Consider the following 17,977-nt stretch of genomic DNA (forward strand, 5'->3'; position numbering starts at 1 on the left):
CTGAAATGGGGAAGGGAGAGCTTTTAAGTTTACCACCTCACAGGGTTACGGTTGGGTTAGGGTTAGGGTTGGGTTAGGGTTAGGGAAATTCTCAGACCATTTCGTCGGTATATATTTCTGTAGAGAAATTTGGATGTCTTCATTAAAATTAATTGTGAAAGGCTGAAAATAACCCTAAATGCCCACCCAACAGGAAAATGGTTAAATAAATAATGCCAATCCCCTAACGTTGTCATTAAAGGAACAAGCTGATCTGGGGGGACAAAGGGAAGTGACGTGCAACATTGTGTAAGATTTACTGCTAGGTGCAAGAAGCAAGTTAGCAAGAATAAACTATGACACCAACTGTAAAAAGAATCCATGTCTGGGTTCTTCATACACAGAAGGTTGACAGTTGCCCGGGCAGGGGGTGGTTGCAAGTACACCGACCAGTGTTCTTCCTGGTGAGTTGGGGCCACACTTTGCATGCTTTCATTATGCTTGAACTTCTGGCAAACAAGCATTACATTTGTAATTAATTTTAAAAAGCAAAAGGAAAACGGCCAATGTTGTTGAAAGGCCGGGAGGCTGGCACCATCATGTGCTGCTGAAGGAAGCGTGAACTGTTACGATCTCCGCTGCATGGCAATCTGGCAAGGCGTAACCCCAAGCCTGAGGGATGGACACAGTCTACGGCCCAGGATCTGCAATTCTGAATATAAATATTTTTCCAAAGAAAATAACGGACTTCAGGCAGCTATAAAGATGGTCAAAGAACACCATCCGCCTTTGGTTAGCCTAAGGCGATACAGCAATGCAGTGATAGGAAAGAGTAGATTATGGTGCATTCATAAGAAGGAGGAGTATACAACTAATTAAGTGTAGAAACAGATTTGATGTTGGAAAATGGTTCCTAACAGATTGAGTTTTAAAATGGTTACTAAACAGCATTACGGTTATGTTCCCATTTTTGCAAATATAGCTGATCCCTGAACCACGCAGGGGTTAAGGGTAGTGATGCACCCCCCCAACCCTTTCTCCACAGTTGAAAATCCACATATAATTTGTGACTACCCAAACACTTAACTACTAATAGCCTACTGTTGGCCAGAAGCCTTACTGATAACATAGTCGATTAACACATATTTTATACATTCTAGGCATTATCTATCGTATTCTTACTTTATTGTAAGAATAAAAGAAAATATTAAGAAAATCATAAGGAAAATACATTTACAGTACTATACAGTAAAAAAAAAACTGTGTATGAAGTGAACACATGTAGGTCAAACCCGTATGGTTCAAGGGTCAACTGTATTATAACACGACCAATGTCACCGTAAGAGAAACAACTTCCGTCAGTGTCCACCAAGATGCTAACGATTACCTCTCTAGGTGGGCGGGGCGCTGATATGGCAAATTTAGTTTTATTCTTTGGGCTCTTCTGAAATTTTTGGTTTCTCTACTATGGACAGGTGCTACTCAAGAAATAAGTATAAGCATTTTTTTAAAAGACACTGCTGCCCCACAGCCAGATAAGCTCTGAGAAGATGACTGGGTCATTCCCATGATGCAATGCACCAAGGCAGAGTTTTTGTAACAGAGAGGTTCTGGCTCCCCCGCTGGCACCAAGCAACAAGCAGTTACACTCTGACAACCACAGCCACCTACTTCTATGCACCATAGCCCAAAGCACTGCTGACCACTCTGGGCTGTCACCTCTCCTGACTGCTGAGCCACTATGTCATGCATCTATGTCCATAAGGCACTGAGCTTGCTCTGGGGACAAAATAGTAAGTTAGCTCAGGTGGTAGCCCTGCACAGAAGGAGCAGAGGGAAGGGGTCACAGAAGGCTTCTAGGGTGATCCTAATGTCAGGAGAGAGGCCATGTGGCCAGAGAGCATGCCAGGTGCACACACAGCCAAGTCCCAGATCACAGAGCCCTACAGGCCAGGCTGAGGAATCCCAGCTTTCTCCTGAATGCACCAGGGAGTCGTTGACAGGCTTTAGAAACGGTCTTCCTGCAACAAGGAGATACCAGATCATAGGTAAGGGTCTGGTAAAAAGGATACCAGTGGGGAGGTGACGGTTTCAGTTCAAGAGAGAGATTAGCCAGGGGCCGCCATTGTGGTGGAAGGACAAAAGAACAGGAGCTATGAGTTCAGTAACCAGGACAGGGCTTGGTCACCAGGGCAGTGGGAGGGCAGAGCACCAGCAGGGAGAGACCAAAGGGCAATCTCGGATTCTGTTTGCAGCATCCCACCACCACCGTGGCCAAGGGCCGAAGGAGGGCCCAAAGGAATTTATTCACCCAGTCAAATTGAGCTGATCGAAGCTGGTAAGGGAAGAGCCGAGAAGGAAAGGGAAAGGAGAGGCCATGGAGTGCCTATTTAATTAAAATTATTTGTTTAACTGGGTCTTTTCCAGCAGGGATAGGAGGTAACCTGCATATGTGATGGACAGGCACTTCTGGCTCTTCAAGCCATAAGGACCTATTTAGGAGACTAAATGCGCCGGGGGGAAAACCAACAGACAATAACCACGGCACAGGAAGTGCGGCATGTTAATGCAGCTGCTGCCAGGAATGGTGCAAAAACCACTTCAAGAGGAGATACTGATTGAGCCCGAGCTTAAAAGGACCCTAGCAACAGTAATGGAGGGAGTGACATAAATCCACAGCCGTGAACAGCGACTTAACCACTGAGGTTAGCCCTTCTTCCCACATGATCACTTCACCCCTCTTACCGAGGTACGCAGTTGGCTCTTCCCCTCTCTGGGCCAAGTTCAACACCATGAAGGAGAAAGAGGGGAATACAAACCTAAGGAGTGTTTGCAACAAGTCGCTGGCATAAAAAAGGGGGTAGTGTCTATTTTGGGTGACAAAAGACTTAAAAGCCTAAGAACCAATTCTAGTGCGGTATAACTCTAGCAGATCCTGACTTACACTAGCAACAAACACGAACACAAACTCTGGGAAAAGGTATTTTTGAGGAGATCAGGCAAATCAATGTTAATTCTCTGAGGCAAGACGACAATACTATAGTTATATGAGAAAATGTCCATATTTTTCAAAGACAAGTATTGAAGTCTGTAGAGGGAAATACCGTGGTCACCAGGATTTGCTTCAAAGCAAAGAAAAAAAGAAAAAAGGAATAAATATGAGCAAATGTGGCCAAATTGTTAAGTTCGGGGGCCAGGAACAGAGAGGTTCACTGTACTGTTGTTAGTCTACTGTTCTGCTTTAGTGAAAATTCCATGGTGGATCATTTTAATACAGATTCAAACAGTACTCGGCTGATTGATGAACAACGGATCCCTGCTTTAGCCTGCCTGGGCCCACAGACAGCGGACTGACTGCCATGACCCCAAACCATTCACGTGACAGCTGCTGCCAATTTCAAAGCCTATGTCTTTGCCCATAGAATGGGGATGCTAACAGCTCCTGCCTTGTGGGACTGTCTCGCGGATGCGATGAATTAGAACGTGTGACACACTTGGGACACGCCTGGCACTCTGACAGCAAGGATTCAAAAGAGATCGGTTGTCATTCTATCACTCAGCTCACTGGGCAGGTCAGAGGAGGCCATTCAGGTGAGGTGTCTGGCTGGTGCCCGGCACACAGAACACTCAGCAAGTGTTAGCTACGGAGCACCAAGAAAGCCAGCTGTAGAGACGGAAAGAGAGTTTGTTGGCAATACTCTATCAATTCACGTGATTCTAAAAACTACCCTGCAAGATAAGTACTACTCCTGTTTCACAAATGTGGACTCAGGAAGACCTGTCTAAATCTTGAACCCAGAGCTGAATGGCTGTGAAACCTGGTGCCATCCCGTAACTTCTCTGAGCTTCCTCATTTTCACCTGTGATAAACACTACTCCCCCCACGCCCCCACCCAACCTACGTGACACAACTTAGACACTGTACATAGCAAAGGAGCTGTGCAGCCCGTTCTGCAGGGCCTCTGGCGCAGACATCTTTCCCAGGGAAGCTGGCCACAGGGCCCAGGAAAGCCACGGCCTCTCCGCATGCACAACAGAGGGGGCAGTCTCTGCTCCCTCCTCATCTCAGAGGTTACCGTGAGGTAACAGCGAGAATTTCTGCGAAGATGAGACCGCGAGGTAAAGAAACAGACCTTCAGCGATACACAGAGTAGGTGCAGGGAAGTGTGGGATGACGCGGCGGTGGTATGGAGGTGGCAGTGGCCGACGCAGAGGACATGGTGGTAGTGACGGGGGTGATGGCCCAGGTGATGATGGTGGTGGTGGCAGAACCCAAGTGGTAACAGCATCTATCTCCAGAGCCTGTGACTAACCCCTCCTCTCACCCTATGGTGGAAAACTGTTAGACTAATGGACAGTGTGGCAAGGAAGTCGAGTCCTACTGCTACCACTACTAGCTAGGTGTACTACTAATTACCTACGGGACCTCTGGGGAGTGATGGGAACAACGGCAGTTATATTATTAGATCTGGCTGGTCAACAGTAATGGCAGGTGCCACTTATAGTATGATATATTACAATGGACTAGCTTCTCTGTCATGTCTTTATTAACTTGAAAAATGTAATTACTACTGTCCCCATTGTAAAGATGAAGACTCCCAAGGCTCAAGGGCTTAAGTGACTTGATCACGCCTGTAAAGCCAGTAGGTGGTGAAGTTGTAATTCAAACCAGGTCCCTCTAGATCTAAAAACCCAGTGCTTACAGCCAGAGCAAGTGATTCTCAAACCACTTGGTTGCCTTGGGGCCCTTTTCTTATCTGTGAAAATAATTGGAGTGGATCAATGGTTCTCAGTTTCTTTGTTTCCTCATCAGAGGACCTGGTGCCACCAGCACAGGTATAAAAAGCCCATTCTTGCTAAGAAAGGCCGTCCTAAATCTCTAGGCAATACAGTCTTCCAGTTCTCACTTCCAGCAGTGTCGAGAACACACAAAATGGCCATTTTTATGCCGGTCCCATTACCAAAAAGTGGCGCTAGGTGGGTAACTGGCGTGCAGGTATTTTTTAGTCACCTGGGGAAGAACTTCTGGACTCAACAATCTTCAAAACTCCTTTGGGCCCAGAGCAGTCAGCTTAGTAGGCAAAGGGCTGCTCCCCACAATGATCAGGGGGGTGGGCTCCTTCCCCACATGGGCCAATTTCTGGCTGCACTGTTTTCAGGTCACTGTTACCTGTTCCCTCCTCTAAATCCCCAATGTTCTGGCAGCTTCTCTCGGCATGCACGTCACACTTGCCATGCCTCGGTCTTGCGTCCTCAGTGGTGAGCCCCTCTCTGTCTGACTCTCTGGTACTGAGGTAGAGCCCGACACCAAGCAAGCCTCCCCACATTCGGGAGAAAAGCCTGCTGGTTACTCAGAGCACTTGGCGGTCAACAGTTCTTCCAACAAGACATACTGCTCACTCACCATGCGACCGGAAGTCACTCCACCCCAGAGCCACAGGGCGACTCCTCCGAGAACACGGAGTGAAGGCGGCCCTTCCCACCACACACCCTCCAACCACCTCTGGGACCTGGCTTCCGCTGCACCCCTCAGGGACGTGTTATGAGTTCTCCTCCTCCCAGAAATATGATGGAGTCACTCACTCTTAAACCACCGCACTCACTGTGGCCCCACTCCACACGTAACCCAGCTTCAGTTTCCACAGCAATACTGGAAAAGTGCATTCAACATAACTCAGGTGTTCTTCACACCACAATTGGAGGGCTCTCCTCCAGTCCTTCCTGGCCTGCAGCATTTGGCACCGTTGACCACACACACTCTCTTGAACTTTTCTTCCGAGCTGATCTGAGAGGCAGCATGGCGTGGGGGAAAAGCAGAGACTTCAGAGCTCTGACTTCATCCATCAGCTACATGGCTTCTGGCAGCTCATTTAACCTGATTCCCAGTTTCTTCATTTATAAAATGTATAATATAATCTACCTTGCAGGATTCCTGCAAGGATTAGCGATAATTTATGTAAAAGAGCCTGGCACATAGCAGATGCTCATGACATCGTGGTGGCTGTCATCTTGTGGGACACAGAACTCCATGTCTGACACTTTCAATCATCTGCTGGCCATCTCCACTTCATATGTGCAGGTCTAGAATTAAACTCACGACCTTCCCCAAGTGTCGTGGCTCACTTGAATTTTTTCTCTCTTAATGGTACCGTTACTCTTCCGGACATTCAAGCTCAAGTCTTTCTCCAGCTGACAGCCCTTCAAGAACTCCCAATGTTATCCTAATGGAAGGCCACGCTGTGAGCCAGTCATCCGGGGTCCTTCATGATGTGACCCCAACCTATTTTTACAGCCCTCCCCCCCACTGCCCACAGTCACGTGGAGGTCTCCGTCCAGAAGCCCCACCTCTTCATGTCCCGTCCTGTGGGCTGCCCACTCCATCCTGCTCATGCTCCAAACACAGCTTTCACCAAGAGGCCTATCCCGGAACCCCCGCTGCGTCACTGTTTCCTGCCTGCTCATACACACTTTCCTTTCTTTATTCTTGCAAACATCTATTGGGCACCTATTCTATGCCAAACACTGCATCCCCAGCCCTGGGTGATGAATCACCCCTGATGAATCAGACCAGTGAGGACTCTGCTTCCAGACCTTCACAGTCTGGAAGTGGAAACAGTCACAGATGCCAACAGCCACAAGACAGCGTGGCAAGTGCTAGAACACATGCAGGGCGCAGGGCCTAGGAACATGCAGAGAGGGAGTGGCAGGTGACACCGCTGGTGCCTACAGGTAGGCCTGCCTTCCTCCGCTGCATTGGACTTTGTGTTAAATAGAACATACTAACAGAAAAATGCAAAACCTCCCAACACAGCTTGATGAATTCGCACAGTCGAACCCACCTGCGTAACCAGCACCCACATCAAAAAAGGGAACTCTGCCCCACTCTACGAGCCCCCTACCCATTCTCTTCCACGTTACTCCCCCCAAAGGTAACCGTTATCCCACTTTCTAGAGTCACAGATTAGTTCCGCCGGGTTTGAAAGTCAAGTAACAGATCCATCCGACGTACACGTATGCTTCCGTGTGGCCCTTCTACTTACCGTTCTGCAGCTGACATTCACCAGCACCCCTGCTGATGGCCACGACTTGTTCATCCGCACGCCCATCTGGGCTTCCACTCTGACGACCACCATGACGGATCCGTCCCCCCGTTGACAGCAATTGTGAATGATTCTGCAATGAACGTTCTACAGTCTTTGGTTTTTTGGTGAACCAATGGACACATTTCTGTTGGGCACCGAACTGCCGGGTTGTAGAGTACGCCTATGTTCAGCTTTAACAGACAACGGGTGATAGCTTTCCAAAGTGGCCTTGCCAATTTACAGCGCTGCCAGTGGTGTGAGGGCCTGAGTTAACCACACACAGCCTGGCCAGCACTCGCTGGTACCCATCGCTCCCATGTCAGCCACTCTGAGCATGGAACGGTATTGCCTCGTGGTTGTAACTGCATTTCCTCAACATGTGTGAGGCTGGGCCTTTTCACGTGCTCCTGACCAGGGGCCCACCTTTTCATGTAAAGCAGAATTCTCCTCTTCCTCTGTGCCCTAGAGCGGCTCCTGTTTTCCTGAACAGACTCCGACTGACACCCCCAGGGACATCAGGCAGGGGGCTGTTTAGTGCTGTCACTGAGAAAGCTGCAGGCTTGGCAGGATCACATGACAGTTGTTCCTTAAAAAAAGAAAGCCGGAGTAGAAGCAAAGAGGGAAAAACAGGAAAAGGGCTGACTGTTCACATATCGATGCTGGGGTGGTGTGTGTGCCCAAGGGGAGGAGGAACAGAGATTTACGTTCTGGGGAAAGAGCCTGAGATCCAGGAAGAATACACATATTTTTCAGGTTCTCCCCTTCTCCCTACCTCCAACTGTGAAGCTTGACCCCCCAGCTGCTCTCCCCACTTTGCAGTTGCTGAGTTTGGAAAAAGCAAGACCATTTTTACAGGGCTGGCAGGTCTGGTCACGGGAAGTCGGCTCTCTGGCATCCTCCCATGTGCGGCCCTCTTCCTCAACATCTCCCTCCCCTCCCAAACTGTGCTGTGAATTTCACGAGGTAGGAATGACAGGTGTCAGGACCGTCTCTGGGCATCTAGCAGAATTAAACAAATATGGAATTAACGAATGGCTACGCATTTATTACATGAGGAGAAAAAGGATGGAAATGACACGAAAGAGAATAGGACACTTCGACGTCAGATACTTGTACACAAATGACCACTCAGCCCCCAAACAACTGGCAGGTTGGTCTTAACATTTCTGTGTCAAAGGTAAGAAAGTTGAGGCTGTAGAATTTAAATAGCTTGCTCAGAGTCAGAAGGCTGGTCAATTCCTGAGGCCAAACTAGGACTCCATCACGCACCCCACACACCTTGTTCCCCACGCACCTGCGCTCAGCCCCGTGGCAGAGGGCAGGAGACGCACCCTTGGCCAGCCAGAGCTGTCAGCTCGATGGCCTTCAGGTCTCATTCAGAGCCACCCAGCACCCAGGGTTCCACCAGCAGACAGCAGATGCGCTAGTTCTGACGGGACACAAGTCACCCTTAGCCCTGAGATAACTGAATCCAGGTGGAGTGCAGGTGAAACCCACAACCAGGTCTTCCGTTTCCCACAGGAAAACACAAAGGGCAGCTGAGCAAAGGCTCTGGGAGGCCAGTCACGATGGCAGGAGGTGCAGCACTGCAACTCGGACAGTCGAGGCGGTGGACAGCGTCACCTTCCTGGACCCTACACCCGGCATACGGCAACGGAAAATGGCCCTGCTCTCTAACACTGTCAGGCCCGTGAGAAACACCCAGTTGTGAGCAGCGTGTGGTCTCCATACTGCTTTGCACACGGCCCTCACCTACCCCTCTGCGTGGCGAAGGACAGACAGGTGTTGTGGCGGGCACCCGAGAAAAGCCCAGAGAAGCCTGGGGAGGAGATTTCTGCGTCCCAGAGAGCAGCCCACCGTTGATGACAAGATCCATCTCCACACGCATACGTGTGCACACATGCATCCGCTGAACCCAAACCGGAAGCGTCAGGACTTGAAGGAGAATCGCCAACACTGCTGTGCACCAGAGAGAGGCCCCCGGCACATGCCAACACCTGTCCGATGTTCCCTCCTCCAATGTTGCCGTCAACACCCGGAGGGAGGCATCAATATCTCCATTTCATAGATGAAGAAATGGAGATGTGAGGAGGCGCAGTGTAGTTGCAGAGGGCAATGACACAGAGCCATGTGGGGGCCCGGGTCCACTGTGAATGCGCTAGCCCTTGCTTCACGGCTGTGTGTGGACACCACGTCTAGGGTTTGCCTCCAGGTGCCATGAGACCCTCCCCAGGCCCCTGCAATCCCAGCAGCTCACCGCTCTCTGTGATGAAAGGAAAAAACACTCCTCACTTAGATCTTGCAGTGTGGGCGTGAGGAACAATTACTCAGAAAGATAATAAAGCGCAGGAGCCCTACAAAATATGATTTCCACCCTCAAGAATAATCATCTAGGGAATAAATACTGCAGTACAAAGGGGTCAAGACGTCTCCTCCCCCTTGAAAATGAGTCTGGATTCTGTGCAGGATTTCCCTACCTGCCAATCACAAAGGGCCAGCACTAGAGAACAGTGTCCTATGGGCGAAAAGGCAGGAGGCTTCCAGCCGAGGGGCGGGCGGACCCAGCACGGCGCCCCCCATGAGCCCGGGCCTCTGTGTCCCCCATCCCAACCTCCTCTGGCCCCTGACCATACTCCCAACTTTTTTGGGTGGTCGCAGATGATTCAGCAGCTGCTCCAAGTTTCCCCCTGAACAGGTTTCCACCATCAATTTCCAAACTTAAGAGGAAATGGGAAAAGAAAAGAAAGGAGCCTGCTGATTGGAAGGCCCTTAAGCTGTGTGTACAGAAGCTGAAAATGTCAAGGTCTGAGAGTATTCAACAAATGAAAGCAGAATTATATAAAAGCAACAGCTAATAAAAAAGATTGTCGGAGGCCGAGTTCTTCATCTTCCCAGCCATTACAGGAATAAAATTATCCACAGAGGAGATGGGAAACCTTTCTCAAGACCGGTACAATTAAGCCTTAGGATCATGCGTCTTTGCTCCCCCTTTTGCAGCACCCCTTCCACCCCGCCCCCTTCCATCTCCCTCGCCAATCTCTAGTTCCCAGGACATGAGAGGGGCTTTCCTTTTGCACGGTGTCACCAGCAAAATGCTAGTATTTCAGAGTCAGACAGGTGACCATGTTTTTGCACCTCCTTCTGGAAGCATTTGATAACTTCACAATCATGTAGGAAACCCTCATTTTAGAAAAAGGTCACATGTGCCTATGTAGAGCCTGGACGTCCCCGTAGGATGAGCGGGGAAGAACAGATGAGAAGGAAGGGCCCATCCGGGAGAATTTACTTCCCTTTTGGCGAGGCAGAGAACAGGGCCCAAGGAGGAGAACCCCAGTGGGGATGGGAAAGGAGAGTGACAGGGGAAAACCGAGCTGAGACAAGGAAGAACACTGTAAGGCTACTGCCCTTCACCCCGAGCAGACACACGCACACACGCTTCCAGAAGCCAAACCCAGAGAGGGAAATGCAAGCGGAGCTCAGCAGGAGGCCGCGGAATTGCACACATAACAACACAAAAAAATCTGCGCTCGTGAACATATGGGCAACTGTGATAATTAGAGCTATGGCTGGTGGAATGTTTTTCCCCTTTTCCAGGATCTCAAATCACAATCCTTGTCATTGCAGCTACAGTCAAACCTGGGCAGGAGGCTGTTCTGGGGACACCTCTGCTGGTTAAGGGGCCACTTCTACAAGCGGCTGGAGGTGCCCTGCTGGCCTCCAGGACCACACCACCACCGTCGGTGTTCACATCACAATTGGTGCCATCCCCTAAACACCCTGCAGGAGGCAGACAGGGGCGTCCCTGGAGCAAGGAGGAGTGTCCCTCCTGTCCCTGCTGCCTGGAAATCCAGAAATCCACATTTCTACCAGGCTGCAGAGTGCCATACCACAGGAGAAAAGCCCACGGAAATCAAGCCCCTCAAGCAAACTGTCAATTTCAAAGCTCCAAACCGTGACAAACGATTCTCGAAGATTTGCCTGCAATAAGCTGATGGCTCGGATTGCCTGGCATGCCGTCTCAGGCAGGAGGAAGAACGTTTTTTTTTAAAAACCTCCCAACCGTCTCCCATCCATGATTTAAGCCATTTGAAAAATCTGTCATGATCAACAAATTAAGCACCCCCCCCAAAAGTAAACAAGTTACCAAACGAATTTTCAAGAGTCGTTGTAGGCTTTATCAACAACAAAAAAAGAATGAGGATGTCTCTGAATCTCCTTCATTTCAAAGGCTTATCCCTAGGAAAGTGGGGAGCGAGTAGCCATGGTGCCCTTTGATCTCCCCGACTCCCGGGAGAAAATCAATAATACAACTTTAATATATTTGTACAGCACAACTTCACGTTATTATTATTTTTATCCAGTGCAGCTTAACTAAGGTAGGCTAGGGCTCAGCACCGCCCTGTGGTGAAAATGAGTCTTTCCTGAGGCTGAACGACAGCATGGCCAGCCGCATTCACAAAACACAGGCCACTTAAACACTGTGATCTCTGTGACTACAACTTGGGGAAAGGCTGAGGGTGAGTGAGGGAGGGCGTGTCCGCAGGGGCACCGGCCACTGGGGCGACTGGACCCTGGGGCTTTCAGGGCCTGGCGCCCAAAGGCAGCCGCCGTGAGCCTTACCTTCCTCTCGAGGCGTCCCAGCTGCTCCTTATAGAAGGTGTCACGACGGCTCAGCTCTGCCTCCCGGCTCTCCAGCTCCCTGGCCTGGCGGGAAGAGAACAAAGCCCACGTTAGGCGATGGCAGCTGGGCTGAGCTGGGGGAGACACCAAGGGGGTTCTGTTCAGAGACACTGACCGCACAAGCAGCAGCGATGGGGCGTTGAAAACCTGTGCTATGCTGGACCGCTTACATACCCTGTGTTGAGTTTCCACCTCAGGACTTCAGTGTGGCACGCTGCTAGAGCCATTTCAGAGGACAAGCGCTAACATTTACCGAGTGCCTACTATGTGCCAGGTACTAGTCCAAGTGCTTCCCCCAGACCTTCTCACCGGACCCTCACAGCACCTCTAAACGGTAGGCAGGGTTGCTAGGAAGCCCCTGTAGGTGAATAAATGGAGGGGCTAAGTGACCGCCCCCGCCCACAGCTATGAGGGAGGAACTGGGGTTTGAGCCCCAGCACGTACAGGGCCTGACCACAGAGCTGCACTGCCTCAAGGCCACACAGCCTGGAAGGGCCGGAGCTGTTCCCTGGCCACGGAGTTCTCACGCCCAGCACCGGACCAGGCCACCAACTCACACGTGAGCTCTCAGAGGCAGGGTGCCAGAATGCCCTTCTTCTGGCAAGGCCAGCTCCCTCCTTCAGGGGTCAGGGATCTGAAAGGTGAGCAGTATCAGAACCCCAGAACCCTAGAGCTGGAGAGGACGGCTGCTCCCGCACCCACCGGATGCAGAACAAACAGAATTGCTGGCACATGTGGCCGAGGACCCTCCCTGAAGGTGACAGCGAGGCTGAGGGGCTTGGCTGGCCAGGACCAGCAACCTGGAGCCAGGAGACCTGGGGGTGAACCTGCCTCACTCTTAACTATCTGGGTGATCAAGCTCCAGCTTCCTCAGGTATAAGACATAAGCCCGCACCAGAAGTGCCTGCCCCACAGGACTGTGTAGGAGGTTAAAGAAAACGGGCAGGGCCACAACAGGCCTCCATCAAGGGACACCTGCATCACGGCAGTCTTCTCCTGCCTGGGACACCCATGGCCCTGCAGCCTCTCAGGACCTCTGTGGGACAAGGCCCCAAGGCCTGCCCCCACCCGGGGTCTGAGCACCCCAGAGGGCCGGCTCACCGCTCGTGCAGACAAGTAATGCCATCTGATCGCTATGTGCTCTGTGTAAGGGTCCAGTGCACTCCAGCACCATTTCAGGCTCCTGTATCACTTAATTACCATGACCCCAAGAGCATAAAGCTAGCCAATGAAAGAGGGAAACCATGAACCTCTGTCAGCGGTGACTCCAGGTCCTGAGCTGCCTCCTTCAGACCACACTGTGGTGTCAGCACATGGGTCTGAACTGGGCAAAAATACCACCCAGGACAAGAACTGATGTTTCTGAAAGCCCATTCCCTCGGCAATGCTACGCCCAGACATGAAAATGTGCTAAAGCCCAGCAGGGGATCAGCAACGAGGAGCTGACCACAGGACAGCGACAGCAGCTGAGGAAGGACCTGGGTTTGAAGGACTTGGCTGCACCCGGGGAACGTGGGCTGGCTGGGCTTGGCGACACGCTGACAACCTGGGAGTCGCACTCTAACGCGGGCTCCACCACTGAGTGGCCTGCGAGCTGGAGCAATTTGCTCTCCTTTTCTTGGGTATGTCCTCTTTACCTGTAGAATGGAGAACAGAGGGGAGACTTGGCTCCTGAGGCTGCTTCAGAATATCTAAAAATGCCAAGAAGGCTTCTGGAATGCCTGTGGAATGCCAACACTTCAGAAAAGCTAAATACAAACAGTGAAACTGAATGCTGGGGGATTTCTCGCAGGATTTTTCAAAGCACGACGCTGAGGCAGGGTCCCAGGAATGGGAGTGTGGTGAGTCTGTGCTGGGCCCTCCGCAGCCACCTGGGCCCTCACCCTCAGCCATCCCTGGGACAATCGGAGAAGCCGGCGTGACACAACGAAGCAGCCAGGACAGGGATGTCTCCTGGGGCTCTGGACTTGCCGTTTTCTGGCCGACGGTCCCAGCCAACCGGGAAGATGACACCAGAAAGCAAAACTGCCATGAGGCTCTTCTTCTGCCATTCCCTGAAGGCCAGCGGGACGGTACATGAGGAGGCCTTCCGGGCATCTGTCCACCCTCCCTCCAGCCTACACATCAGGATGCCTCCTCTGGGCAGAGGCTCCAGGAACACTCAGCTCATGGCTCCCGGGCCTGTGCTGGCATGGGTATCTATGTCAGAAATGGGATAAGGCTCCAGGCAAAGCTCCCCAACCATTGAGGCTTCCTCAGGCCACAGAGAGACAGTTCACACACAAGAAGAGATATTGAGGACACAGGGGTCTCCTTTTATAGCCATGTCAATCTGCAACACCACGAAGCCGATGCCAAGTAAGGAAGTGATTAACTGCTCAGAGAACAAGGAGTCTGTCATACCCACTGGAACGGAAGCTCTGTGACAGGAAGGGCCTTCCCGCTCTCGGCCTATCCCCAAAGCCTTGGCCTCCAGCACCGTGAGCCAGCAAGGTGGCTAGTTCACTTCCTCCACCCCATCCTGAGATTTATAATGACAACGGACAGGAGGAGGTGACATGTGAAAAGGGCTGCGGAAAATGCATGCGGTACGAACGTCTGGCTGTCAGTGCCTGGCCCGGAGCAGGGACCCACTTGGCTTTGATGAATGAAGGCGGGCATGAGACAACACTGGTCACTCTACATAGCTGCTACAGTCCAACACGCGCCTCCCAGCACTCACGAGAGACCATGCGGCAGGCACCTCGCAGCATGACCGTGGAATTAAGGAGGCACAGGCAGGTTTCAGTGACTGATTCAGTAATTTATCAGAACATTATTGAGTGCCTACCACGTGACAGACACTATCGCAAAGGGGTTGTGGATACAAAAGGGAAATGAGAAAGAGTTTCTGTTCTCATGGAGCTTAGATCCCAGTGGGAGAGACAAATGTGTGTGCAGAGAAATAAGATAATTTTGGAGAGGGATATGTGCCGGGGAGGCCACAGGCAGAATAACTTGTGGGGTAGCAGGTTGTTATTTTCTCTAAGGAGATTTCCAAGCCAGTCTTCTAGGAAAAAATACTGAGTAAAGTATGCTGTCTCCAATACAAAGGCAAAATATCACCATTATGAAGATCTACTTGGTGGATTACAGTCTTTGAATGGGGAATTGAAAAGAATCTTCAGTGATTTAGTCAAGGACTTCCTCCAGTCAAGAGAGTACAGTAAGTTCACACTTTGATGCATCTTCCCTGCTCTAAACACATAGCAAGAACAGACAAAATATGAGAACAGGACACCAAAAAGACATGGCCAGGTTCAAAAACAAGATTAAAACGTCTAACAGAACAGGAATGCAAAGCAGTGGGTAAGGCCAGAGCCACAGGCTTGCTGGGCTCTGGGTCTGGAGTCGGCAGAGGCAGCCAGAACAAAGCCTGCTCCACAGAGTGGGGCACTGGTGCCAGCCTTGCCACCCGCAACCCAGGGCTCTCTCAGAACAAGGAGCTGATGCAAAAAATTCCTGAAGACCCCGTGTAGGGCTGCAGTTCAGCCCACAGGCCATAGCTCCAATCCACTCAACCCTTGGCCACAAATGACTCAACCCCACCCCCACCCCCGCCACCACCCCCAGCTCAGGTCCCAGCTCCGCAGCACCACTAATGCCACCACGGAGATGGGCCTCAGGAGGGCCACAATCACCTGTCCTTGCATCTGGGCGCAGCTGCAGACCGCTAGAAACGTACTAGGCGGGGAAAAACAAAAATGAGAGCAAAAACAAAGTAGAGTGAAACAAGACAAAAATCAAACTTTCTACTCAAAATGAGCCTGCAGGGGCGCCTGGGTGGCTCAGTCGGTTAAGCGTCCGACTTGGGCTCAGGTCATGGTCTCACAGTTGGTGAGTTCAAGCCCTGCATCCAGCTCTGTGCTGACAGCTCAGAGCCTAGAGCCCGGAGCCCGCTTTGGATTCTGTGTCTCCCTCTCTCTGTGCCCCTCCCCCTCTTCTGTGTGCACGCACGTTCTCTCTCTCTCAAAATAAACATTAAACAAATTTTTTTTTCTTAATGAGTCTGCAAACCAAATCCCAAATACATGAAGCACTGTGACACTTAGCAAGGCTACCAATAAAATCAGCAATTGGAACATGAATCCACTCCAGATGAAATAAATTCTATGGGACATTATGACCAAGGATTTTTTACAACTTTTTATTATGCAAAAATTTAAACATGAGACAGAATAATTTAATAAAACCCCAGACAGCCATCACTAAGCTTCAAAATTTATAAACTTAAGGAAATCTTGTTTTACCTACAATCCCCACCCTCTCACTATCCCCAAATTTCTTACAGCAGATCATTTCATCTGTACATACTTCAAAGACTTCTTTAAAAAATAAGGACTTTTCTTTTCCTAAACTAAACCATAGTACCATTGCATACCCTCCAAATTAATTCCTTAACATCACCAAATATTCAGACAGTGTCCCAAATTTCAAATGATAAAGGATTTTAAAAGTGCATGTTTAAGGTACTCAAAAGATAAATGAACTTCTTGGGGCACCTGGGTGGCTCAGTCGGTTAAGCAGCCGACTTTGGCTCAAGTCATGATCTCACGCCTCATGAGTTCGAGCTCCATGTCAAGCTGCTGACAGCTCAGAGCCTGGAGCTTGCTTTGGATTCTCTGTCTCCTCTCTCTGCCCGCCCCCCCCCCCCCAAATAAACATTAAAAAACATTTTTTTAAAGATAAATGAACTTCTAATTGAAAAAGAAGAAATTATGAACCTGGAACAGGAAAACCCCCAAACAGGTAAATATTATAAACTTAAATTCCTTCAAAGTAAAAATGATGGATAAGCTGAGGGCAGTAAGGTGGAAATAAGCAAACTGGAATGTAGTACAGTAATGGGATCCAGAACATTGCAACAGAAGACAAAGATAAAATGTATGAAAGAGGAGCTGAAAAACTTGGAAGACAGACTGAGAGACTCCAATGTATGTCTAAGAACTATTTCAGAAGAAGAGCCCAAAAGGGATGGCAGAGAAAGAAGAGATGAAGGAGGAAGAGAAGGGAGGGAATGGAGAGGAAGAAGACGGATGCTACAGCACAGGCAAGGGAGGGTGGGAGAAAGGGAGCAAGATGTGGCCATAAGGAGAAAATGGGGGGCTGAAGGAAAACATGGGGAGGAGAAGAGGATGTAAACTGAAAATCCCAAATTAAATTCTAGAAATTAGTATGTCAGTTATCACAAAAAAAATATCCGCTCAACCGCTTCTTAGATGGTCCCCAAGGATCCCATGTCCTGATACTCGTCTTTGTGTGATGCCCTCTCCTTGAGTGTGGGCTGCACCTAATGACAAACTTTTCAAATGGACAGAATATGGCAAAAGTGGTAGGATGTCACTTTCCGGCTGCCAAAAGCTAGTGATTTCTGTCTTGCTCCCCCACTCCCCCTCACTCACACTGAAGAAGCAAGTTTCCATATTGTAAGCTGCCCTATGGAGACACCCACACAGTAAGGAACTGAGGGAGGCCTCCAGCCATCAGCCAGCGAAGAACTAAATCCTGCTAACAGTTGTACGAGGGAGCATGGAACCAGGGCTGCCCTGAGCTGAGCCCTCTGATGAAACTGCAGCCCTGAGATTGAGGCACCCAGCTAAGCTGTGTCCAGGACCCAGATCCACAGACTCTGTGAGACAGTAAATATTTCTTATTTTCAACCACTGAAGTTTGTAATTTCTTATTTAGGAATAGACGACTAATACAAAACATAACCTGGTTAATCTCACCCTTAAAAAAATTCTTACTTTGGATAAAACGAAAGAAGAAAATCTAACTATATGCCATTACGAGACACTCAAGCCCCCATACTAATGATCTTATAGAACAGAAGAAAACCCTTCACTGGCATATATACCACAGTGTCTACTGTTTTATTTACACAAAAGGTTGAGCATTCAGTCAAAAGTGTAAACACAGTACACACACACACACACACACACACACACACACACACACACGAAAATAATGATCTACCATAAAGAGAAAATACCCAATGCAATCAGATGCAACAATGGTTCACATGTTACAAGTAACACAGAGGAACTTCAAAATAACTATGATCAATATGTTAAAGAATCTAGCAGAGAAGGGTAGATACCTACCATATGTGAAGAAAGGGAGAATTTCCACAAGGATATGGGCACTATCTGGCCTCCATTATTTATGATAATAAATAAGCTATTAATATTATTGAG

At 49.7% G+C, this 17,977-nt stretch overlaps 1 protein-coding gene across 4 annotated transcripts in view; it reads right to left on the reverse strand.

Annotated features, from left to right (window-relative positions):
* Positions 1-17,977, reverse strand: part of CHCHD6 (coiled-coil-helix-coiled-coil-helix domain containing 6) — a 251,531-nt gene that overhangs the window by 104,735 nt on the left and 128,819 nt on the right. For all 4 annotated transcript variants that reach the window (XM_006929038.4, XM_019825159.2, XM_045052045.1 and 1 more), the window contains exon 5: positions 11,682-11,765. In XM_006929038.4, coding sequence (XP_006929100.1) covers positions 11,682-11,765 — 84 coding nt within the window. The remainder of the gene's footprint in view (positions 1-11,681; positions 11,766-17,977) is intronic.

The sequence above is a fragment of the Felis catus genome, chromosome A2 (assembly GCF_018350175.1).
Source record: "Felis catus isolate Fca126 chromosome A2, F.catus_Fca126_mat1.0, whole genome shotgun sequence".
In the NCBI taxonomy this organism is placed as follows: Eukaryota; Metazoa; Chordata; class Mammalia; order Carnivora; family Felidae; genus Felis; species Felis catus.